The following is a 24467-nucleotide window of genomic DNA, read 5'->3' as shown; positions in this document are numbered from 1 at the left end:
CTGAATTGGCTGAATCTGAATAGACTGAACTGAATTGACTGAATCTGAATTAACTGAATTGGTTGACAAGTTTGATGTTTGTTTTTTAAATCTGAATAGTTAGCTCTGAATTAGAATATTGACATTTTTAGCCCGGGTTGATTTTTTTTAAGAAAAAAAACCCTACTTTTAAAACAACTCACCCAAAAGAATCCTCTGCTTCTCTAGGGTTTTGAAACGGGCAATGGTGGCTGGAAACTTAGTTTGATCCACCTCTCTCATGCTCCCTCTCTCTCCCCAAATGCTGGTAGGCTCCCTCTCACTTTCTCTTTCTCCTTGTCTCTTTCTCTCTCTCTCTAGAATCGAAGATCAGGCCAAGCTACACCCTCGCCAGATCTAGCGAGTTTTCAAAGATCCGGCGAGTTCACAAAGCCCTTTCTATGGTGGTGTTTGGTCGGGGATTGGTGGTGTTCGGTTGGGGTGTGGTGGTGGTACTGTGCGGTCTGGTGGTGGTGGTGTATGTGGTTGTGTTTTTATGTTGATCTTGTTTATGGTCGTGGGGTAATGGTGGTCTTGTGGTGGTGGTACTGGTTCTTGCCAAAAGCTTATTGTGGAGAAAACCATTAAAAGATAGATTTCTGTTTTGTAAATGAAGCCCAGGAGATGTTGGGGTTTTCGGTGGTGGTTATTTGTGGCGATGTTGTGGTCTGTGTTGGTGGTGGTGTTGTGATCTGTGGTGGTGACGGCGACGGGGGTGACAGCGACGGGGGTGACGGCGATGGTGGTGGCGATGGTGGTGGTGGCGTTCGCGGTGGTGGACCTGGTGGTGGTTGTATTGGAGGTGGTTAAATTTTTGTTATTAACGGGGGCATTAGTGTCATTCGACGTATTTCAGAAGATGCAATTATATTTCAGACTTGGTTTGAGATCTGAAATAAGTGGGCAAGTTTTCAGCCGATTCAGCCGATTCAGCCAAAGATGTATTTCAGTTTGGTTTTCAGATTTTCGAAAATAAAAAACCAAACATCTGAAATCTGAATTAAGTCTCAATTCAGATTTCAGATCTGAAAAAAATAAAAAACAAACAGCACCTAAATGTCCACAATCCACCCATATTCGTGAAACGAAAATGTCTTGAAACATCTGTAATCTTGTCCCCATACAACTAAAAGAGACATTGAGAAACATTTGAAATATTTAAAATGAAGAATAGAGAAATTGAGTGATATTTGAAGTGTCCTAAAACAAATAATTAGAGCCTTTGGTGGACATTTAAAATGTCTGAAATGAATAACACAAACATTGGGGGAGGACGTTGCAAATATCCTAAACAAATAACACAGACATTCACCAATGTCTCCATCTATTACCCCTGCCCCAAGCCATATCAACTCCTTTCAGAAGAAAAAAAAAACCATATCAACTCTTTTTTTTGTTGTTGAAACAAGCCATATCAACTCGAACACTGAACATATAAGCAAACAAATAAACCTCACAGTTAAATTGTTGGAGGTTCATTTAGTATCCAAAGACTATCTATCCTTTATAAAACCTTAGTTATACTGTTGTAGGTTCAGTATCTAATTAACAAGACCATCCTTTATAAGCTTCGGTTGCAGGATATGTAACCGAAGTAAAGTACTTGCCTCACATATCAAAGCCTCGAAAGTCAACAAGCACAACTCAGAGAAGGTCGAATCCAGAAACTACAGTGTAACCAAGTTGCAGAAGAGCTAAAATAGCTTAACAAAGTCACCTGGTAGCCGCTCTAGCACTCATGGATGTATGGTAATTTGTGCTTCTCTGTTTCCTATACGACGAATACAAAATCTCATTTGCCTGAAATTGATCAGCTAACATAAAGTATGCATCGCCTCACCCAAGAAACTTTTAGGTAGATTCACTTCCGAAAATATACATCTAATCCTCTCCACAATAGTGCGATTCATACGTTCTACTACATTATTTTCTTGGAAGATATTGGAAATTGTATATTCGTGTCTAATACCATGTGTTCTGCAATACTCATCAAAGGACCGGATGTAATTTCCTCCATTATCAGTACGAATGCACGTCAATGATTTACACGTCTCGCACTTTACAATATTGTGGAGATTCTTGAAAACTTCAAGTACCTGATCTTTAGTCTTTATAGCATATGGCAAAACTTTTCTAGAAACATCATCTATAAAAGTAACAAAATACAAAGCACCACTAAGTGTTTTGACCTTCAAAGGTCCACAAACATCAGAATAAACAAACTCCAAAATACTGAATTTTCTTTTAGATGCATTCATGAAAAGATACGTTATGTATGTAAACTTATAGAAGGTAAAAGATGCAAAAGTAAGAGCAGAGATATCAATATGATTTAACGTGGCAAAACACCCCTCCCAGATAAAAGGTAAAGACTACATGACCTAATCCAAAAAACCACCACTATGATGATAATAATTGGTTACAAAGTTCTCCCTAAAGCAATTGGGGATTAATCAACTTCTCAAGGTGTGTAGAGACACTCTTGAATAACAATAACTCATCAAATCTATGGTGGATAAAACTGAACAAGAAATGAGAAATAGATACTTTTTACTTCCTTCGCTTTCGGACAAACCCTAGATTAACACAATGCCTAAAGAAGTATAACACCAAATTAAGTCGCTTCACAAGATTAATAATCTTTTTCTGTTTCAAACTCTCTTGAAAAGACCATTTTAGAAATCTCTCTCCCCCTCTTCCCTTTCTCCCTCTCTCGCTCTATGTCAACTATCTTTCTCTCTCTTCTAATATGAAAGTATACATAATATTTTTGAGGAACTTAATAGAAAAAAGGTAGTTTTTATTTTAGGCTTCAAATAGGAAGCTTATTTTACCAAAAAAATGAATGCGAGTGAAATCAAGTTTAAACCCGAAATTTTATATAGGGAGACTCCAACCCTATCAGTAATATAAAAAAATTTCATAACCGTGTGGTGGTTGAAATAATCGAGTTATACGTTGTCAGTCTATTTTGTGTAACCATTTCTACATAACTTCAACCTTTAGAATTGATTTTATTGTTTATAACAGCAGTCGTCCTTGGTCTTGTTTTTTTTTTGATGAGATAGTCCTTGGTCTTGTTCCAAAAATGATTCTAAATTTTGTTAATAATAGACGTCTCAATTTTAAAATGCCACCATATAGGGAAAAGGAGTTTGTGGATTTTATTTTTGAAATTTAAAATAAAACAACATAATTTTATAAACGGAGAGCAACTCCTGAACTCCTACTTATTTTTAATTAAGTCTTTCTGGTCTTCTCCATTTCTTCTATAAATCATTTTTACTATCATCGAAAAAAGAAACCGAAGCTCCAAATTTCTTAGGGGATTGATAGGAAAACAACTCAAAAATGCAACCAACAACTGCAGCTAGTGGCGGTTGTTGCAGTTTTTTGTTCAGTCTAGGGCTCACTATTGTTTTCGGTTGGCTTATTTTCCGACCTTTAAAGCCCATTTACTCTATTGAATCATTTTACGTTCCCGCCCTTGACAAAACCGCTACCACCATTGGCACTACCAACCCGAACTCAAATATTTCCTTCGATCTGAGACTAAAGAACAGAAACTTCAACAAAGGAATTTACTACGATGCCCTCAACATTACTCTTTATTACGGTAAAAATCTAAGTTCCCCCATTGGTGGTATTTCTATACCAGGATTCTATCAAGGGTACGATAAAAAAGCTCACCGGGTTGAAACCGTTCAAACCGTTAGGGTTCCTTGGGAAACTGCTAAAAAAGATGTTTCAGGTGGAGAGGCGGTTTTCCGGGTGGACTTGGCTACAAGAATCAGGTTCAAGTACGCCGCTTACTGGAAGACTCACCATCAGACTATGCAACTTGGGGTTGATGTGAGAGTCAACGACGACGGTAAAAAGTCAACGAAATCTGGAGTTGTGCTTTCGAGTGGAGCAGTTAATTTGGGTGATACTAGTATTTTTGTGGCTATCACAGTTTTGGTCATCAATTTATTTCTCTTGTTTTAACATTTTTTGTTTCTCTTTGTTCCTCTGATCTTGTTATCCCTTTGGGCGTGCGAGATACCTCTGCGAATTCATCTTTTTTGGGGGCATTCTTTTACTTTCTTTTTTTGTTGAGAATTGTATTCTTGTACTTGGTATGTAGGATATAATACTGTTTATCTAAATAAGTCGATTTGTTTTCTTAGAAACACTAAATCGAATACGGAAATGATAATGATCACTATTAATTACTTTCATATCTTTATTAATCAAACTAACAGAGACATTGAGAAACATTTGAAATATTTAAAACGAAGAATGGAGTGATTGAGTGACATTTGAAATGTCCCCAAAACACATAAAATAGCCTTCGGTGGACATTTGAAATGTCCGAAATGAAAAGCACAAACGTTGGGGGAGGCATTTCAAATATCCTCAACCAATAACACATCTATTACCCCTCCCCCAAGCCATATCAACTCAAACGCTGAATAATGCAGATTTCTTCTTTCTTGTTTTTCATCCGTCAATATAAAATTCCTAGAGTTATATTGAGCTGCCAAAAGAAAAAAGCTGCACAAAAGTTCAGGGTAGTAGAAACATAAAAGCAAACAAATAAACCTCCCAGTTAAATTGTTGGAGGTTCATTTAGTATCCAAAGACTATCCTTTATAAAACTCAGTTAAACATTAAAAAGAGAAAAAAAATCAAATAAACATTAGTTATATTGCTGTAGGTTCAGTAAGTATCTAATTAACAAGACCATCCTTTATAAGCTTCGGTTGCGGGATAAGTAGCTGAAGTAAAGTACTTGCCGCAGATATCAAAGCCTCGAAAGTCAACACGCACAACTCTGAGAAGGTCGAAATCCAGAAACTACAATTTAACCAAGTCGCGGAAGAGCTAAAATAGCTTACATAATTACCTGGTAGCCGCTCTGGCACTCATGGATGTATGGTAATTTGTGCTTCTCTGTTTCCTATATGATGAATACACATCATCGTACTGACTCACCTCATTCGGATTAGCAGTTGCCCCAAGCCCTAATCGTCCTGAGCTAGTTGATCCTGGCTTCTTTTCTACACTACCATCCGGGTAGGTACCCGTTTCAGGGTCCACTTGCAGGTTTGGTGGTGGAGGAATGCAAGCACCACCTTGACGAACCGGAGGCTCACTTTCATATTCGTCATCATCTTCGGCATTTGAGTTGGAACCTTTCATTGGCCCTTCGGATGGATTTACTTCTCCGATTTCTTTGAAAAACTTGGAAACTCTTTCTAAAATTTCAGATGAAGATATGGTAGATGGAGGGATTGTTGATGGTATGTCTAAAGGGCTCATTGGTGAGTAGGGTACCCCACTACCAATCTGCATTTTTCTTACCATGCCAGGAATTAAACCAGGTGGGAATAGAGGATATGGAGGCAGCTTCTCACCAACAGTAGCAGATTGTATAGGTGGTTGATTTGTCGGTTGGATAGCACCGGGTATTGGTACTGAACCCATAAAAGGAGTGCCCATGATTGGTCCACGAATGCCTGCTGGTGCCAAGTTTGGGAAGAATTGCTGAGCTGGAGGCACTTGTTTATCGGGGTGTTCTTGATTAAGAGAGCCTGATATAGTACTTCTCTGCTGATCAGGTTGCCATTGGTTGGGATTTCTTAGTGTTGTTTGCCGTGACAAACCTGCAAAAAATTGCACAAACTTTAAGTTTTACTAAAAAAATACCGATCTAAGCAGAATAGGTGCACAAGTTCTGTTATATATTTGCTTTGACGAATCCATGAGAGGGTTCTTTCAATCCTTTAGAACCGGAATTTAAAGTTAACTTAAAATCATTTTTGTAATTGAGATAAGTGAAAAAAATTATTTATTCAGATCCAGGTTCAAATTAAGTCCAATTTTGTAATTGAGATAAGTGAAAAAATTTATTTATTCAGATCCAGGTTCAAATTAAGTCCAATACCTGCGCCACCCATAGGGTATGCTGAAGCTGCAGACAACTCCTTTGGAGGGCCTGAAAAAGAACTAGCTGGTGGGCCGGCCATCATCTCACCCTCCAGGCCATTAATAGTGTCACGATCATAAACTTCATTCGAAGACCAGAACTGTAGCATCTGCTGTAATTGAGACTGATTGTTTTCCCTGTTATGAGGATTATGGTAAATCTTAGCAAACATGGGTCCTAGAACAGGTCTTAAGGCAATAGCTTCATTGTCCAGTTCACGAGGATTATTCCGCCTCTGCAAGCTGCACATTTTGCAAAGGTTTAGGTCAGCAAACATTTACAATAAGATAGCTATTAGACTATTCTATGTTACTGGTGACACAATATCTCATATTCACAAGTATGGTCCAAAAGTAATGCCTAGAATTTGAGCGCCTCAGTAAGAATGTCACCACCAACTAGCAGTCTCAGATCCGAAGTCCAGACTGCGAATAAAAACATTGAGATACAGACAACAGATAGTTCATACTAGTCGGAAGAACTTCCTTAGATTCTTGTCACTTGAAAGTCATAATCCAATTTTTGAAATATGACACTCATGATCTACCTGTTCATTCTTATCACTTCTCGAGTTCTAGTGAAACTAAGTCAATACCACCATCAGCTTTTCCCTTGGTGGTTTCTACCACTTCATGATAGATTGACATTTCCAAGCAGGTACAGAATTCATATCGTCATTGTGGAAAACAAGAAATGCACTCTAATTTTAGGAATCGAATATTGCCACGGTGCCAATATATAAGAAAGAACCCAAATAATCAAACATTTACATACAAGCACACCCACCAACATAATGAAGTACACAATGTAAGGCATAGTCCAGGTTTAGCTTGAAAAATTCTCTTCTCAAAATCAAGATTAAGCTGCTAGGAGCAAAATGAGAAGCAAAATTTTTACTAGTGATACAAGTGCCTTGAACAAGTACAGAGTAAATTGGTGCAGGCCTAATTTACGGAATATTGAGATATAGACAAAATGACAAATAATTATTGAGTACAGTTTGAAAGCAACAATATCTAAGTACCTGTCAAACAGAATGTCATTTGCCAAGTATATTATGTGCAACTGCCTCTCAGAATCATCCAGAGCAAGGACTCTGTCTTTTAGCCCTTCTGCTAGGGCTGGAGCAAATGAGCACCTGTGCATAAACCACATCTTGGCACTCTTAATTGACTCCTTAATACCAGAAAGATTGTTGAGCACGTTATTGAGTTCAAGAGCTATATCAGGAGGAAGTTGTCCAGCAAGGCCCTTGAACTTTGCTGGAGACTCGTACTCTGGTCGACCTTGACCCATAGCTGGCTGGAAATGCTGCTGTTGCTGGTCATAAAAGGGTGTGAAAGGAGGTTGATGCAATTGAGTGGCACCCATTGCGGAAGCTGGAGCGCCAGGAGCGGCTGGAACATTTAAGGGTGTAGGGTTTAGAAGCGATGGACTCATCATCGAGTTGTGAGGAGGACGAACCATGGGCATGGAGGAGGAAGGGAAAGAACTAAAATGGTTATTTGATCGGCCCGTGGATACCCAAAGTTTGTGACGATAGTAATCATGTCCCTCACCACCAAAGAGAAAATTATAATCAGGATTATTTTGCTGCTTTTCACGAATCATGGCTTCAAATTCAGGACCATTCTTGGCAGAATATTCAACTAGTTTATCAATGCGTTTTTGGAGCTCAGGGTCAGAAGGCGGAGGAGCTGGAGTCTGAGACGAATCAAATGGACTATGAAACGGAGGACCAAGATGAGGGGGTAAATGATGTGGGAAATTTGGTGGTTGTTGTTGATGTTGCTGTTGGAGATGTAGAAAGTGATTCTGGTGGTGAGGATGCGGGTATAGTTGTTGCTGTTGCTGCGGCTGCAAGTGTTGATGGTAAGGATATTGTTGAAGAGAAGGGTGTGGGGGTAGAAAGTGGGAACCATGGCCTTGCTGAGGGAACTGTTGATGCTGTGGATGAATACCAAACTGCTGTTGTTGTTGTTGTTGCTGCTGCTGCTGAGCATAGGCCATTGCAGCGGCAGCAGCAGATGCAGCATAATCGTGAGGCTGGCGATCCATCCGTCTTGAGAATGGATTGCCTTAATAGACCTAAAAACGTGGTCAAATCATCAACATACTACACAGATAAGAATTGATAAGGAAAACATAATAATATTAAACAAAAGATAGAAAGAAACAGAAAATAGCTAGAGTGGCAGTATGTCAAATAATTTGAATGGATACGTAGATGCTACTTCAGAGCATAAACTATCATTCTAGATTAATGTTATGTCGGTATTATCTAACGATATTTTATTTAAAAGTAAAGGTTGTATTAAAAAATACTAAATGTATATCTGTTATTCTTTCTTTTCTTTCATACTTGTCATTTCTCTTCTTCGATATAATTCATTCATCTTCACAAAAAATAACTAACATTCTACGTATATAGTCACTTCCATTTTTTCTGGCTTTTCCTAACGCCCATTTTTCAGACATCCATTCCCTTCACAGTGACCAAAATACATATCCTGTAACAGGCTTAGCCTGGTAAGTGGTAAGAAACAAAGTTCTCCTATAACACCGTCTCGAAAACTATTTTCTTAAGATTTTTGTTTTTCCCCAACCCTAATAAACTTAATTAGCTATTTGTAAAGGTTCATCTCTCCCTAAGATACATTATAGTGAATATAATCAAGATTAATGTGAAATCCACTTCCAATGACTTTTTCAAAACAGATGAATAACTACCACTACATGGAATCAGATAACACTAAAGATTGGAATTTGAAACCAAATTCAGTTGCAAATCTGACAACTTCATCACTACAAGCATACTACCACCATTATTAGACTTTTGTATGAAAATCTAATACATAATTGTTGAACAACCAATTAGTATGAAATCCATAGTGAAGAAGAGAAACCAACTCTGAATATTAGGGTTAGCAAAAGGCAAAGCAAAGTTATGGAGATACAAAGAAAACGAAATATTGAGATGCTATTACAGAATCAAACCCTAGGTTTTGACGAAGTGAAGAGGGGGATATGAGTTTTACCTAGAATAGAGCAAAAGCTTCTGTTGAGTTGAGCTGAACAAGCACGACGCACTGAACTATTAGTATACTGACTTGGGGAATTGGCGAAGATGAAATGAATTTTCAAGTATTAGGGGGAAGGGTGGAGCAGCAGCACGACGTCTGTATGCCAAGTTCTGTGGTATAGGTATCACATAGTTACGTGGATGGGACCAATTGGAGGGCGAAACCTGTAAAGAACTCTGAAACTTCTTTGACGCTTAAGACAGTTATGACGTTCTTACAGTAAATATTTGAGTTAGCCGAGTTTGAGAATTAGAAATTTGGTTGATCGTTAGGCTCGAGACTCAGCTTGTGAACGTGATGTAAGCGTAGTTTGTGTTCACGTTTTCTTTGAGGTGAATTCATTACCTTTTATAAGCTTCGGTATCTGACTGTATCGAGTGGCTAATATGAGGCGGTTGAGATCTACCTTATTGGATTAAAACTATTATTTCTTAGCCTTGAGATATTATGATTCTTTTTTTTAATTATCCCGTATATTTGATAAATGGAAGTTCCCCTTATTCAAGGATATTCGATCATATTTAGGATAAATAGTGTTTCTGATCTCGTGGATTATGTGGAGAAAGTTTTATTCATGCGGGACTCTTGTATTCCAAGTTTATAAAATACTTAAGATCCTCGCCGACTGGGATCTTAGACAAGAGTCTGATTAAGTCTGTAAAACATTAGGGAAGCTTGTAACCCCCTCCCCCCTCTGTATTTCAGGATTGAGCCATCAACCCTACTTATGTGCCCCTCGTCTTTTCTGTAATCCCAAGGTAGACCTGGTTGTACTTGAGTGAGAGCACTAGAGTAGGAGTTAGGCGCCTTGAACACTAGTAATAACCCCCTAGTTATGGACTTAAGTGGTAGACCTCTTTGAATTCAACCTTCCTGCGGACTTGATATGGGTTGACCCTTTGAAATTTTGGTCCTTTCTTGACTTATTGACTGCGGTCCGCTGATGAACATTTTTTTATCATCATACCTGATTTACGTGCATTAGTGGGCCATTATACGCAACTTACACATACAAAAGGTATATTACAAACATTTGGATGAGGAATGCGCAAAGAGAAACCTCCTGATACTGATATTGACAGCCCTACACCGCACCCCTCCCTCCCTCCCTCCCTCTTTGACTTGATCAATCTAGTTTGACGATATTATCTTAAACGAGCCCTAGATCGGTGAAACATTAGACAAGAGTCGGATTATAGTCGGATTAAGTCGGTAAAACATTAGGCAAGTTTGTACCCCCCCTCCCCCCCTCTGTATTTCGGGAATGAGCCATCAACCCTACTTATGTGACCCCCTTCGTCTTTTCTGTAATCCCAAGATAGACATGGTTGTACTTGAGTCAGAGCACTAGAGTAGGCTTGGCGCCTTAGACACTAGTACCAACCCCCTAGTTCTGGACTTAAGTGGTGTATGGGTCAAAATACGTCACCAAGAGTGCCCCAAGAAATTCACGATTAATGGGCTTACTCGGTGACCAAGCCCATGAACTAATGGCTAATGGGCCCGACCCATTTGTCTTCGGGCACCTCGAAGCAACGCCAAAATAAAGGAACGCTTCCAGTCCTGGAGGAAGAGGTCCGCCCTCGCCTCCTCACCAGGCTGAAATATGTGAGCACTTCCAGCCCTGGAAGAAGAGGTCTGCCCTCGCCTTCTCAGCAGACCTAAGCACGGAAGCACATACAGCACTGGATAAAGAGAATCCGCCCCAAATCCTCAACAGACCTCCTCCCGTATATCCGTTGGAGAAACATTATAGTCATTTAAGATTACCGTACCCCAGATATATCCGTTAGGGGGTTACGAAATCCATACTAATGGTGACAATCCATGCGTTACCATCATTAAAGATGACAACTCATCATCAGGTAACGATCAAGCCAAGACACTATAAAAGGACGGAACCAAGAATGATACCGATCACCTGATTCCAGGCATACATACCGAGTACTAGCTCAACATCATCAGATCCCGAAAGAAGAACCCCACTACTTCCTCTCTCATACAGAGTATCATCAATCACTTTCTCTCTCATAGAGTCCTGCTCTTTGATAGAGTCTCGCTTCATCATATAGGCCTACCTCATTTCTCTCAGCTAAGTACTATTACGGTCTTATATCCATATACAGGACCTTATAAGATACTGTGCACAGAAGATACGAGGCCCTACACCATTTATCAAGGTACACGGCCTTGTCAAATACAAGATATTATCAAATACAGGCATATCTTATCAGGTGCAGGACCTTTGAGGAAACAAACACACACTTTCCCGAGAAAGTACAAGTACAGGTCTTATCAAGGGTCTGCCTACTCTCTCTCTCCTATAATCTCTAACAAAGGTTCGTCTACTTTCAAGAGGTCAGGACCTCCCCACATCACCCACGTGACAATCAAGAAGGGTTAGCTCACTTTATCCCTCCCAGGGGTCAGACCCTTAACATACCCCCCCCCCCCCCCCGTCCCTTTACCCCCTAAACTTTCAAGATTTGAATAAGAAAACCCTCTAAAACCCTAACAAAATTAAGAACTCTCTCAAACGAGAAGCGGAGGAGTAGAAGATGACGAAGAAGTAGAATCTATCAGTCAAATTAGATGACCTAAAATGCTAAATTCCTCTTCATTAGTCAGTTCTTCATTTTCTTCCTGTCCCTTTTTCCACTAACTTCAACTGAACCGACGAACTAGACAACTCAATTTTAAGAGAGTCGATCTTCGTCAGCAATATACGATGAGAAGATTAAGTATGAGAATGAAAACCTAGAAGAAGATTTGATTTAACCTCAAAAGAGATTCATTTCTGCTTTCACAAGGAAAGAAATCCTCTAACCTTCAAATTCCAAGTAAAATTGTAACAATAGCAGAAACAACAACATCACGGATTGAAGCAATTGCAGATGCAATCGATTGAGCTGAGAAGATGATCTTTTAGGGTTTTCTGGAAGGGAGGGAACGAACGCCTTTCTCTCTCTCTCTCTATAATAAATTATAATGCGTGGATCAAAACCCAAAATCTTGAGCTCACTCTTCCGTACCGCTACCGAGGGTTTATCAGATTCAAAGACCAAAATAGCTGAAAAGATAAAACCTAACATAAACTTGGAACAACTATTACCATTCACGGACTTCTCTGATACCACCAGCACTTCCACTTCCGATACTATCAATATATCTTCTAAGAAATCATTCAAAGAAAAATTACGATCAAAGAAACCCCCTCCAATATCTGCAAAAGAATCTTATTCAAGAAGTTTGTCTTTGAAGAAGTTTCAGTCACATAGTACTGGTAATCATCGATTTCTCAGTGTTCTCTTTTTTTTTGTTCAAATTGAATTACTTGGTTTAGAAATAACAATCATGTTGAATAGGTCATACTTTTTTTTTTTTATTGCAGTGGAACCGGGAAATATGTTGCAGTCTATAACTTCGTTCATATGTGGTATGTTCTAGACTTGCATTCCATCAATCTCAATATGAAAAGAATTTGATTTTACTATCTGTTAGGTAGATAGAGTTGCTTCTGTTAGGTATTGCCCTAAAATGTATTTGTAGTTTATGTTTGGATCACTGTTTGATGTCCCCCTCCACTATCCTGCAAAAGCACCTACAAATTGCTAAAATAAAGTTAGGGCACTTCATCGTTGCAGCAGAGCTGATCTGCTAAAGGCTGTCAGCCTGTTGGATCATCGCTCCCCTGCTCCATGACATGTGTTGTAAAATGAAGCTCAATTCCCTTCTTGGTGAAACGAGAGCTCTCTAGAGCAACCATTGCCAACACTTATTAAGCAACATTTTTTTTTTTGAAAAACTCACTTATTAAGCAACAATGGGAAGCACATAGATTCTAGAGGTTGATAAGATTGATGTCTTCCCATCTTATCCAAATTTTTTAAGTCAATATCATTTTTTAATTAGAAATAAAATTTAAAAGTCCATATCTTCTAGCAAGAGGGTTTAGTGGAACTCTAACCGAGTGGACAATTGAGTGCCGTGTGGACAATTAAGTGCCGTGTGGACAAAGAAGATAGTTGATCACATTTCTGCTGGAGATGAAATTTTGCCTCCTTGCCAAATGGTGAACTATTTTGCTTCATAGGAAGCAATTTTCAAGAAAATGTCTTCTAAGACATACCACATAAGAACTTCTCCATTGGAGTTGCTTTCAGGATAATTTCCTTCAATTGTCTTTGTCTATATCTTTCTCCTTTAGATATAAAAATCTTATTAGAGGGTATGTTGCATGGACAAAGTGATATAAACTCATAGCAAGAAATACTGCAGAGGTCTATACTTCGATAAATAAGTAGAACTTCATAAAAGTCTCTACTTTTAATAAATTATATCCTTTATTCATAAACTTGAGTTAACCCATCTTGTCTGCCTCTGGGGTTTGGCTAGATCTGATCATACATGGGAAGTCATCTTTTTCTCCTTTTAGACATTTAGTTACTACTTTGACTAAACGGAAACCTAATCAAACCGGAAAATGTTCTACTACTTATAGTCAAACTCGAGTCACAAGTAAATACTTTTACTTAAGGTAAGTAAACAAGCGAAAAAAATCTAAACAGATAGCAATAACAGTTGCAATCTGCAGTCGACACTTGTTGCACAAGTGGTTGATAATGTTGACATAAACTCCAAAATTTCGGAGGTCCTAGGTTTGATTTCCAGAGGAGGCGGAATTCATGGTTTATTGAACTTGGGTTGCTAGTTTTCAAAAAAAATGTAGCTAAATGGGCTTTAGGCCGTTTATTTCATTGGGCTTTAGGCCAAAAGTTTAGTTGGGCTTTAAGCCCGTTTGTTTCAAGGTTTAATTCGGCGGTTATCATGCTTATCACATCTTTGAGGTATCAAATGCCATTGTAATGACTTCTGTAGTCACTTTCCAAAAAAAAGAGTTGCAATCGGCTGGAATTGTGCTGCAAATGGGAATGGCTTCATACCTGAGTAATTGCATTACAAAAGGGTGGATGAGGGTGCAATACACGGGAGAGTACGTGTATGACATGGAGTATAAAGACTTAGTGATGGCCTACGAGCTAGATAATCCCTCTCACTTTCTTGTTACACAGGAAATTGTGCTTGTGCTTTGGTGTATTTCTGCAGGAAATGTTGGGTAAACAGAAAAGAAGTTAAATTTCTCACTGACATGTATTGTTTTCATATGCAGGTAATGTTGCTATAACTTCAGAGGCGCACAGCTTTCCCTCTTCGGATATGCCTGATGACCAGAACTCCATGGAGCCAGCCCTGGACATACCAAGGTTCTCAAAAGTGTCTAGCAACAGTGTAACAGAAAGGAGGAAGGAGTTGTCACGTGAAAGGAAACAGAAATGGGTTACAAAGGACTCTCAGACTCGTCGTTTTCGCCAGTTAGTGTCAGTATGTGGGAAAAGACTGGGCACAGAAGCTACACTTGAGGTCTTTGGTAAACTGGGCCGAGAAACTGGTGCGAAAGAATTTCATGCATTGATAGGACTTTGTATAGAGAAGGCTAGGACGAGTCGGGATATAGATGTCTCATTGGAACACATTTATAAGGCATCCGAACTCTTTGGAGCTATGAGAGAACAAGGTTTTCGGATCGAAGAAGAAACTTATGGTCCATTTCTCACATATTTAATCGATATGGAAATGGTTGAAGAGTTTCAGTTCTTAATTGATTGTATAAAAAATGATAATCCTGACACACTTGCAAGATTAGGTTACTATGAGATGTTGCTTTGGGTTAAAGTTGATGACAAAGATAAAATTGAAGAGCTTTGCAACTCAATAGGAGAAGATAAGGATGGTGGCGGATTAGGCATTGCAGGTACAGTTTCACACCTTGACATACTTCTATCTTCTAGGATCATTGTGCCCAAATTCTTCAAATCTGTTCATATACGTATTACTTTCAGTAAATGTCCTCTGAATTTCAGGATATTCATATTGTTTTTGTTGAACTAATCTTCAAATAGAAACAGTTTAATAGAGATTGTCACTTGAAAAGGGCTTTTTGTTTTCTAAGAGCGTAAGGCTTCTAAACCAACTCCATGCTTTACTTGTGTAACATGACTTGTTTGAATGCTTTTATGGTTCACCTCTTGGGGGAGTCAAATATATATGCTTACTTATTCGCTTCATCTTTAAGCTTTCGGTTCTTTAAAGCAGGAAGTTCTTAATTTCAGTTTTACGAAAAGCGTGGTCGGATGTAGCCAACCACGACCATACTGCTTCCTTAGTCTTTTTTTTGAATGATATTCTTCCTTAGTCTTACCTTTACTCAGTAAAGGCCCAACTAAGATCCAACTTTCTAAAGATGTGTGTATAGGAGTGTATTTGTAGAAGAAACGTTGGGTATCACAATTCCGATATTTGCATTTTAGATTTGTTTCTTTTGTGTTTAAATTTTTTTCTGCCACTTTGTTCTGTACAACTTGTGTTGTGAGTGAGATGATCGTAAAGGACTAACAATTGTTCAATTTGGTGTTTATTCTGGGAGTGCTATGACTTTTTTATTTTTATCTTTAGTTTAGAAATTTTTACTTCCTCTTTGTACTCTAACTGTTTAATTTATATTTTTCCATGGACAAGTATAAGAGAACTGCTTTTTCAAAAGAAAATCAACTAAAGACAACCAACCATATTTGCATGGATATAAATGTGACAATTATTGTCCAAATAAAAACTCTTTTACTTTCTTTGGAGTTCCCTAAGCATATGTTTATATTTAGCTTAGATCATTGCCTGAGTCAGTGCCATGCTTATCGGTCATTTCCTTTCGTCAATCTTTGGAGATGATCCATATTAATTGAACAAGTAACTGTAGTCTCCTCCTTCAAGATTTTGAGTTCCTCATTTGCTTATGTTAGGGAAAGCTCTTCATCGTCCATTATAATCTGAGAATGGTTTCGGAAACAAAACTTTCTGATGGTTAGTTCTCCTTCCATCATTAAGCTGATTAAGGTTCTAAAAGATTTCTGCATGCTAGTTGTTTTTTTTGAAACTTCGAATGAATATGTTAATGAAAAAGGAATAGATACAAACTGTCAGATGGTTAGGTCATGGGCTCTCTCACGATATCCATGCCTCCCAGTTCACTATAACATCTGTGAAAGATATATTTTGGAAGACTCTAATCTTTTAGCTCAAAAGAATATTGTTCCTTTTATGTCTAGATTGGTTACTAAGTTCATATCCTTGAAGACTTCGTTATTCCTATCTTTCCATATGTTCCAGATTATAGCCGCTGGGACCAGTTGCCGTATTTCCTTCCTGTTCTTCTGCTTGCAAAGTCCTTCCCACTGTTATAGCATTTGGTTGATGTTGTTAGGTCTACACCACTGTTCTGCATGCAAGTTTTTAAGCCCTCAAAATCAGTTTAATTCTGCTAAAAAGATTAGTCCCTTCTAACCTGCAGAAGCTCCTCTACTGATTATCACCCAACCTTTCCAAATTTCACTGAATCACATTGACTCTGATTTTGGTTTGCAGCTCATTATGCCCATTTATAGTTTCGTTTATCCTATATTTGATAGTTCTGAATAGAATAATTGTATTATTTGGTGCAAGCAGAATTTGCAGCTTCCAGTAGACAAAGCTGCAACTCACAGAATTTGATGCTTTTGGCAGGAAACTATTTGTTGGCGCTGTGCGAAGGAGACAGAAATGAAGAGTTTTTGCGGTTATTAGATGTTGTTGATGTAACTAAAGTTTCGTCATTGGACTGTTTGTCAGACATCTTTAAATCCTTAGGAAGACGCACATTGGAAAACTTCGCACAGAAGTTCATTGTATCATTAAAAGCCTCTGGTATGTTCTTCCTTTATCTTTATATGCTAAAGAGGACCTTTATTTTATACCAAAAAGTGTCATTTTTTCAGCTGTTAAACCATTAGGGTGAGTGAGTAAAATATATGAATTGGCAAATCGACTTCACTCGACTGGCAGATTGACAAACCTCTCTTTGTTCTCAAACTTGATATGTAACTTAACATAAGGTTTGAGTTTGTTGCGGTGAACTGTTAACATGGATTAAGATAATTTTAACCTCATCTTTTTGTTCTCAGTCATTAGAACCATTTGCAATGACCTAGGATGGGACTGCTGGGTTAGGTAAATGAGCTTATCTGTTCAGTTAGTCTTTTTTCCTCGGAACCTTGGTCTATTGTGCCTGGATTTCCAGAACATTCGAAAGAAATATGATTTATCATTTTTTGGAACCTGGGTCTATTATGCATGGATTTCCATTACACTCGAAACAAATATGATTTACCATCAATGTTGACTGAGTTAATGAATCCGTTCAACGGTAATTCGATAAGGTTCTCAATAGCTTAATCTACATATTTTTCTGCTATTTTTGAAAGATTCGCTGCATACGCATAACTGTTTTGTTACCTTGCCATAAACAGAAGTGGGAGAAGAAAATCTATCACGCTTCATTTACAGCTACATTACCAGCATGCCGGATTTATCGGTAAGGAAGTAAGGGGCTTTTCACGAATAATACCAGTAATCTCCGTCTGTGAATTTCATGGAGTGCATCTTCTAACATAGAGTAGAGATATGCACTTTGATTGTTATAACTATTCATCGTATTTTGTTTTGAATCCTCTGTAACTCTATATAAATAAATCAAAGAGTTCTTACTGTACAATAATATCGAACGTTTTTGAAAAAATATCTATTTGAAAAAAGGCGACAAGGGATACTTATGTAACCTATAAAGCATGAGTTGCATAGAGGTTGTGGAATTCTATAGTTAACTTAGACAAATACACACAGTTTCAACTTTCAACCATCTGGTAAACATCTAAGTATCTATTTGTTACTTGCAAAATTTGGCATAAATTATCATGTAAACTGAAGCAAGTTGCCACCGATTGGGTCCTAACCCTGTTTAGTCATAACTTTGTAAGAACAAGTGTTACTGTATAGCAGGAATTAAATTTTGAAATATTTCGGACGAAATGACCAAAATATTTTCATTTCTATACCTACCAAAATTTCCATCATAACTAACTAAGTTTCTCTTAATAAAGCCTTCTTAAGGAAATTAGTTTCAAAATATTTCGATCAAAATGGCCGAAATATTCCATTTCCATGCCTACCGAAATTTCCGCAGAAACTTCATTCCTTGATCGTAGTACTTAGGTGGCGATATTCACTTTGATATAATATTTGGCTAGGAGAAAGAATTGGACACATTCAATATCTTTTGAGGGATTTTACAAAAATTGTGGGGACGGCTTCGCAACATGTAATTAGTGCTTCATCTCTGGTTGGTCTCTCTTAACCAGATTTGCTTTAAAAACTTGTACAGTTCAAAAAATATTAATCTGAGTTCTTTCTCTTGTTCAAAAGAGTAGTTAACATCTTTTGTATCCTAGCAGTTTGTTTGTTTTGGTTAATGAACTAAGCTACTCTTTGCTGTTGGTTTTCTTAGTAAGCTGCTTACTCCCTGCAACTCTGTTCTTATATGCCACAATTGATGTTGGAAGGTTGAAGAAGCCATTTTAGAGTTCAAGAGGTTGCATGAGAAGCTCCATGTATTACCTGCATCTACCTCATACAAGAAGCTTGTGAGATACTGTTGTGATTCACTTGAGGTATGAACAAACTAGAAGCTATGATCACTTGATTTTAAAGTGTAAAAGCTTTATCTGATATTCTGATCATAATTATTGGATAACTCAATTATATGAAAAGTGAAGTCTAAAATGTGGTATCATTTGATTCACTCCAATGATCTTCATTTGTTTCGTTTTCCTTGCTCAAGGGTTTCTTACAACTGTGAGTCTGTAAAAGAATTTTATGTAAAATTCGAACATTAGGACTCTAATTCCTGAAGGATCATATGGTCTTAAGAATATGTGTGTAACAAGAATGCTCAAAAAGCAGCAGATTCTTTCTCAATCTACTAGCTAGTCAGTATATATGAGCAGGAGAAACGCAGTAACCCTGTGTTCATGTCCCCAGTGCCTAATCAGGTACTCCACGAGGCCCTGGATTCCGGTGATTAGGAATAATTAAACTTCTGTAAAACTTCATATTTCCTACAAACATGGCAACTCTTCCAACATTTTGATTATGTATAGTTACGAGACGTTCAATTTTAATTGAGTTTATTCTTCAAAATACTCTTGCAGGTGCATGCTGCCCTCGATATTGTTGATCAAATGTGTCATTTGGGTCTTTCCCTATCAATTGATATTTTCTACCCCATCTTAGATGCAGTTGAGGAGAGCCGTGAGCTTGATTTGGTATTTTGAGCCTCGTTCTATTACATTCTTTTCCCTTATGTGCAGATGCTGGATGGACTTTTTCATACTTCTGTTTAAAAAGATTGCATGTCGATGATGTTTTACATTTTTATTGCCATGTTTGAAGGTACAACTATGAGGAAAAGCATGTGCACGTGTATCAACATATAACATTCGTATGTTATTGCTTAGCTAGTTCTCTGCATGATGTGATATGTAACTGTTTGCACCTATTTTAGAGTCCTTGGGAATAACTCTTTTTTCTCAGCTTGTACTTTTAATTACTGGAGTTAGTTAATGACATAGAGTTGTAGACAAAAGCTCCTCTTGAGGCACTTTAAAATAAACTCAACCAGAATTTGACAAAACAACGAAAAGTAACAGAAATAAAACCTGAATAAACCTTGAATTAATCAAACAATTTGCGAAAGAGTTCTTCAAAAATGTAACTAGCAGAAACCTGAAATTTACTGAATCTTCAACTATAACTTTTAAATAACAAACGAACCTCAATGGAACTTGCATAAACTTGAAACATTGCAGAAAACATATAAGAAACCAAAAAACAACTCAAAGTCATTAGCTATCCGACCTGACCTGAGTACTTATAGAAGAAGAGATCCCTTTCTTATCTACTTTCTAATTCCTGTTCCTAATTGAATTAGTGAACTAAATGAAAGCGAAACTTATCTAAAAAATACCAAAAGTTTAGCAACAAATACCATCGAAAAGAATTAGAAAAAGTATATAAAATGTCTTTTGTTTGTCAAACACCCTTAAGGGAGGTCCCCTATTTACATTAGTCAGAGTCCTATCTCATGAGTCATGAACAATGCTTTTTGCCTTTCTCCAGGATCCCAATACCAGTTGGGTTATTCGCATGCCTCAAACAACTCTCTTGTAACTACTTGGATCATTTTGAGCAACAAAACTCACTTGGGTGTTACCTGTAATTTTAGGTTTAGGCTTGTGTTTGTTATCTATCCACTTGAATTTAAGTAACAAGATTATGGTTCCTTTCACATTTTCTCTTATTCTGTTGCACACCTTAGAACCTACATTATATTGACTTCCACCTCCATCTTAATAATTCCACAAGAAGTAATGCATTTTCCTTTCGATTGGTTAATAGCTGAGTCATCTTAATAATTATCAGTAGGCTAATGACAAAATAATATCAAACAATTCCACATTCTTAACGGGGGAGACAGAAAACAGGTACGGGGCATTATTTATCTTTCTGTTGAAAAAGGGCTAGTTGTGATTTATCATTTTCTCCTGTGTGAATTGTGAAAAGGTTAAGTCGCTCCCTCTGGAATATATGTTCCTTGATTAATTTGCTTTTTATTGCAATCAGCTAAACTTGAGATTGTCCTAATACTATATCTTTTCAGGTTCAATCAGTATATGCAATGATGCGTCAACATGACTTGGAACTAAATTCTGAAATATTCAGGATTATGATAAATTTGTCTGTGAGAATGAAAGATGTGAGTTTGGATCCCCTTCCCGTTTCTGATGTAAAATGTGAACTACAACGCTTGGATGTTTTTTTTGTTTTGAGAAACAGACTACTAGTGATAAGTTTTTTTTTTCTTTCCTCCTTTTCTTTTCTTAAGTTATTTATTTTGTTTTTCAGTTTGAAGGTGCTTACAACTTTCTAAGAGATCTGAAAGAAATGCATATAGTGCCTAATGCGTACATGTACAATTCTATAATGGCTGGACACTTCAGGGAGGCAAGTCCCCGTACAACCATTTCCTTCGTATTTGGGCAGCATAAACTTTTGATAAGTGTTCATTTATTTAATGTGGCTAACAAGCTGTACTTTTTCTTGGTGCAAACATTTTTGTGAAGTTTTCATGAAATTATGAAAATTTACACTTACCATTGTTAGAGTTTCTTATACGGGTTTTCGCCAACATTCAATTGTAGAACCCTGATGTTGTTCTCATTTTACCTGTTCCATTTACATGGTTCATGTTTTTGTGAGGAGAAGCTTTCTTGAAAATGCTTTCTTGTCTCGTGAGATTGTACATTTCAGCCTATGGTGTGTTTTAAGTTCAATATAGATTATCCTTTACCTTTTATTTGCTTGCAAACTCTTTTTTGACTGATTCGTTGTTGATATAAAATCATCCAGAAAAATATTCATGAAGGGTTGAATGTCCTCAACCAAATGAAACGCGCTGATGTAAAACCAGATTCTCAGACCTACGGCTATTTAATTGGCTATTGTGAAAGTGAAAAAGACATTGTTAAGGTATGTTTATATAAACTGAAGTTTATGCTGAAACTTGTTGCATTTAGCTTTCCTAATGTGATTCAGAGGGAGAGGAAACTTAAATTTTCGTAAGATGATGAAACCAAACTAAGAATTGTTCATTGAAATTCTTTCAGTATTATGAGGAATTGAAGTCTGCTGGAATCCAAGCTACAAAACACGTTTACATGGCAATTATAACTGCATATGTGAAATGTGGTCAGTTCCAGAAGGCAAAGCAGGTACATCTTGGCAGCTACTTATGGGTTTCACAGCATTTGCATCATGAGCTATCTCTATGGTGCAGTTCATGTAGAACATTCAGAATTCTTAACAGAAGGCGTCATCTTGATTTTTGTGTTAGACACTTAGACTTCATGTATCATCTGTGAAACTACTTGTATACATGATACATCATAACTGATGTTCTTCTTCTCCAAGAATGGCAAAGTTTCTCGTTCACATCGTAGCTGACTAATTAATGATCAATAAATGTCTCCATTTTCATACTGAAGATATTGGCGTTAGGGAAGAAAAACAATGTCGATCAAATTCGTTCACATGACTTAGTATAAGTAAGCGGCAGGACCCAATTTCAGATCAATCTGTATTATACGTCAGTTCCTTCTAGAATTTGTTCAACGGTGATCAACTTTGGGTTGTTCATGCATTAAATCTCCATTTCTGTTTTCAGTTCAGGGCCAACTTTTAGCTCAATCTGAGTTGATATGGTTTACTATGACCTTCGGGCAGCGTTAAACAACATTGAGTTATCCATGAATTTCAGTCTCCATTTTGTTTATCATTAGCAATAAGAGAAATATATCCTGTAAATGATATGAATGAAAACTCCATTCACTTATTGGCATCATCGCCACATCTCCACCAGCAGTAGCAATTGCACATTCATCACCTAACTCAGAAAAGTTAGTTCGAGAATTCCTGAGAAAGAATTTTTTTTGGACGTCTCTCTTTCTACTAACCCGAATCATCGCAAGTAAAATTTTATTCGAACATTTTACTTCAACTTCTATTTTTCTTTTACTAAGAGCTGATGCTTTTTGTGCGATTAGGTATTTTTGGAGCAGGAAGTACCCGTTAAGTGCATGCCTGAACTTAAAAGTGTGCTTTTATCAGGCCTCGCATCAAATGGTCAAATTTCAGATGCCCTAGAAATATACGAAGAACTGAAGAAAGCTGGATCCCGCGTAGAGCCAAAGGCCATTATAAGCCTAATAGTAAGATTGAGTTCCTCTTATGTCTTGTTACGTTGTTTGCACGATACATTTTACATCTCACACTCTATTATTTGTTAAATTTTTTTAGGAGTACCTTCCACCAGAAGGAGAAGTAAATAGAGTAATTGAGCTGCTTGGGATGTTAGATGATTCAGAATATTGGTTTGAGGGTTGTAAGAGAGGCATCACATATTGTGTTCGACACAAGCATTTGAGGTTTACTAAACAGTATATTGTCGCTTTCCTGTAAAAGTTGTTTTCACAATGTTTTATTTTTCTTACGTTTACATTTTCTTTGGTTAGTGTCGCAATCAACTTACTTAAGCAGCTTAAAGGCAAAGATGAAGTATCTGCGTATACTGTTATGGATCAGGTTTATCTTCTCTCTTTCTCTCTTCCTAACAAATGTTTCCATGTTTTCTTGAGTTGTTTCATTTTTCTAGTTATATATATATGAAAAAGACATTTTAACTAACTTGTTTACAATTGCTTAATAGGTATTTGCCCAAATTTGGGAGGCAGAGCCAACAGACTTAGAGCTAGGATTAGATTTACTAAAAGCTATTAAAGAAGAGGTTGATCTTCATCCTTCTCGTACGAGCCTTGATTTTCTACTTAGCACTTGCGTAAGTACCAAGGATGTGCAGCGTGCTTGGTTCATCTGACAACTTCATCACTACAAACATACTACCACCATTATTAGACTTTTGTATGAAAATCTAATACATAATTGTTGAACAACCAATTAGTATGAAATCCATAGTGAAGAAGAGAAACCAACTCTGAATATTAGGGTTAGCAAAAGGCAAAGCGAAGTTATGGAGATACAAAGAAAACGAAATATTGAGATGCTATTACAGAATCAAACCCTAGGTTTTGACGAAGTGAAGAGGGGGATATGAGTTTTACCTAGAATAGAGCAAAAGCTTCTGTTGAGTTGAGCTGAACAAGCACGACGCACTGAACTACTAGTATACTGACTTGGGGAATTGGCAAAGATGAAATGAATTTTCAAGTATTAGGGGGAAGGGTAGAGCAGCACGAGGTTTGTATGCCAAGTTCTGTGGTATAGGTATCACATAGTTACGTGGATGGGAACCCTTGCCCAACTGGAGGGCGGCGAAACCTGTAGAGAACTCAGAAACTTCTCTGACGCTCAAGACAGTTATGATGTTCTTACAGTAAAAATTTGAGTGAGCCGAGTTTGAGAATTACAAATTTGGTTGATCGTTAGGTTTGAGACTCAGCTTGTGAACGTGATGTAAGCGTAGTTTGTGTTCACGTTTTCTTTGAGGTGAATTCATTACCTTTTATAAGCTTTTGTATCCGACTGTATCGAGTGGCTAATATGAGGCGGTATGAGGCGGTTGAGATCTACCGTATTGGATTAAAACTATTATTTCTTAGCCTTGAGATATTATGATTTTTTTTTTTTAATTATCACGTATATTTGATAAATGGAAGTTCCCCTTATTCAAGGATATTCGATCATATTTAGGATGAATAGTGTTTCTGATCTTGTGGATTATGTGGGGAAAGTTTTATTCATGCGGGACTCTTGTATTCCAAGTTTATAAAATACTTGAGATCCTCGCCGACTGGGATTTTAGACAAGAGTCGGATTAAGTCGATAAAACATTAGGCAAG

At 37.4% G+C, this 24467-nt stretch overlaps 3 protein-coding genes across 4 annotated transcripts; 2 read left to right on the top strand and 1 right to left on the bottom strand.

The window, feature by feature from the left end:
* The first annotated feature begins 3369 nt into the window (after positions 1-3369).
* On the top strand, positions 3370-4225 carry LOC147542264 (protein NDR1-like). Its single transcript, XM_086635291.1, has one exon. It carries the CDS (start codon positions 3370-3372, stop codon positions 4003-4005), a length of 636 nt encoding a protein of 211 aa, XP_086491417.1. The 3' UTR covers positions 4006-4225.
* Positions 4226-4628: 403 nt separating this feature from the next.
* Positions 4629-24111, bottom strand: LOC147542263 (SWAP (Suppressor-of-White-APricot)/surp RNA-binding domain-containing protein). Of its 2 annotated transcripts, none has more exons than XM_086632288.1 (4): positions 23730-24111; positions 7014-8077; positions 5948-6231; positions 4629-5666 (listed from the first exon to the last, which is right to left on the bottom strand). In XM_086632288.1, exons 2-4 carry the CDS (start codon positions 8045-8047, stop codon positions 4903-4905), a joined length of 2082 nt encoding a protein of 693 aa, XP_086488414.1. In that variant the 5' UTR covers positions 8048-8077; positions 23730-24111; the 3' UTR covers positions 4629-4902. The 2 variants fall into 2 exon arrangements, with proteins under 2 accessions (XP_086488414.1, XP_086488413.1); XM_086632287.1 differs by lacking the exon at positions 23730-24111 and adding an exon at positions 9028-9382.
* Positions 11536-24219, top strand: LOC147542262 (pentatricopeptide repeat-containing protein At4g21880, mitochondrial-like). The gene is made up of 15 exons (XM_086632286.1): positions 11536-12355; positions 12464-12508; positions 14243-14884; positions 16687-16866; positions 17469-17533; positions 18558-18665; positions 19206-19319; positions 20714-20809; positions 20959-21057; positions 21463-21582; positions 21720-21824; positions 22656-22820; positions 22909-23036; positions 23124-23193; positions 23318-24219. Exons 1-15 carry the CDS (start codon positions 12061-12063, stop codon positions 23483-23485), a joined length of 2400 nt encoding a protein of 799 aa, XP_086488412.1. The 5' UTR covers positions 11536-12060; the 3' UTR covers positions 23486-24219.
* Positions 24220-24467: the final 248 nt, after the last annotated feature.

This window comes from Eschscholzia californica, unplaced genomic scaffold (assembly GCF_041429995.1).
Source record: "Eschscholzia californica isolate CP2 unplaced genomic scaffold, dmEscCali1.0.p SCAF_4, whole genome shotgun sequence".
In the NCBI taxonomy this organism is placed as follows: Eukaryota; Viridiplantae; Streptophyta; class Magnoliopsida; order Ranunculales; family Papaveraceae; genus Eschscholzia; species Eschscholzia californica.
The sequence above is the reverse complement of the archived record's forward strand: the minus strand, read 5'-3'. Positions and strand labels throughout refer to the sequence as shown.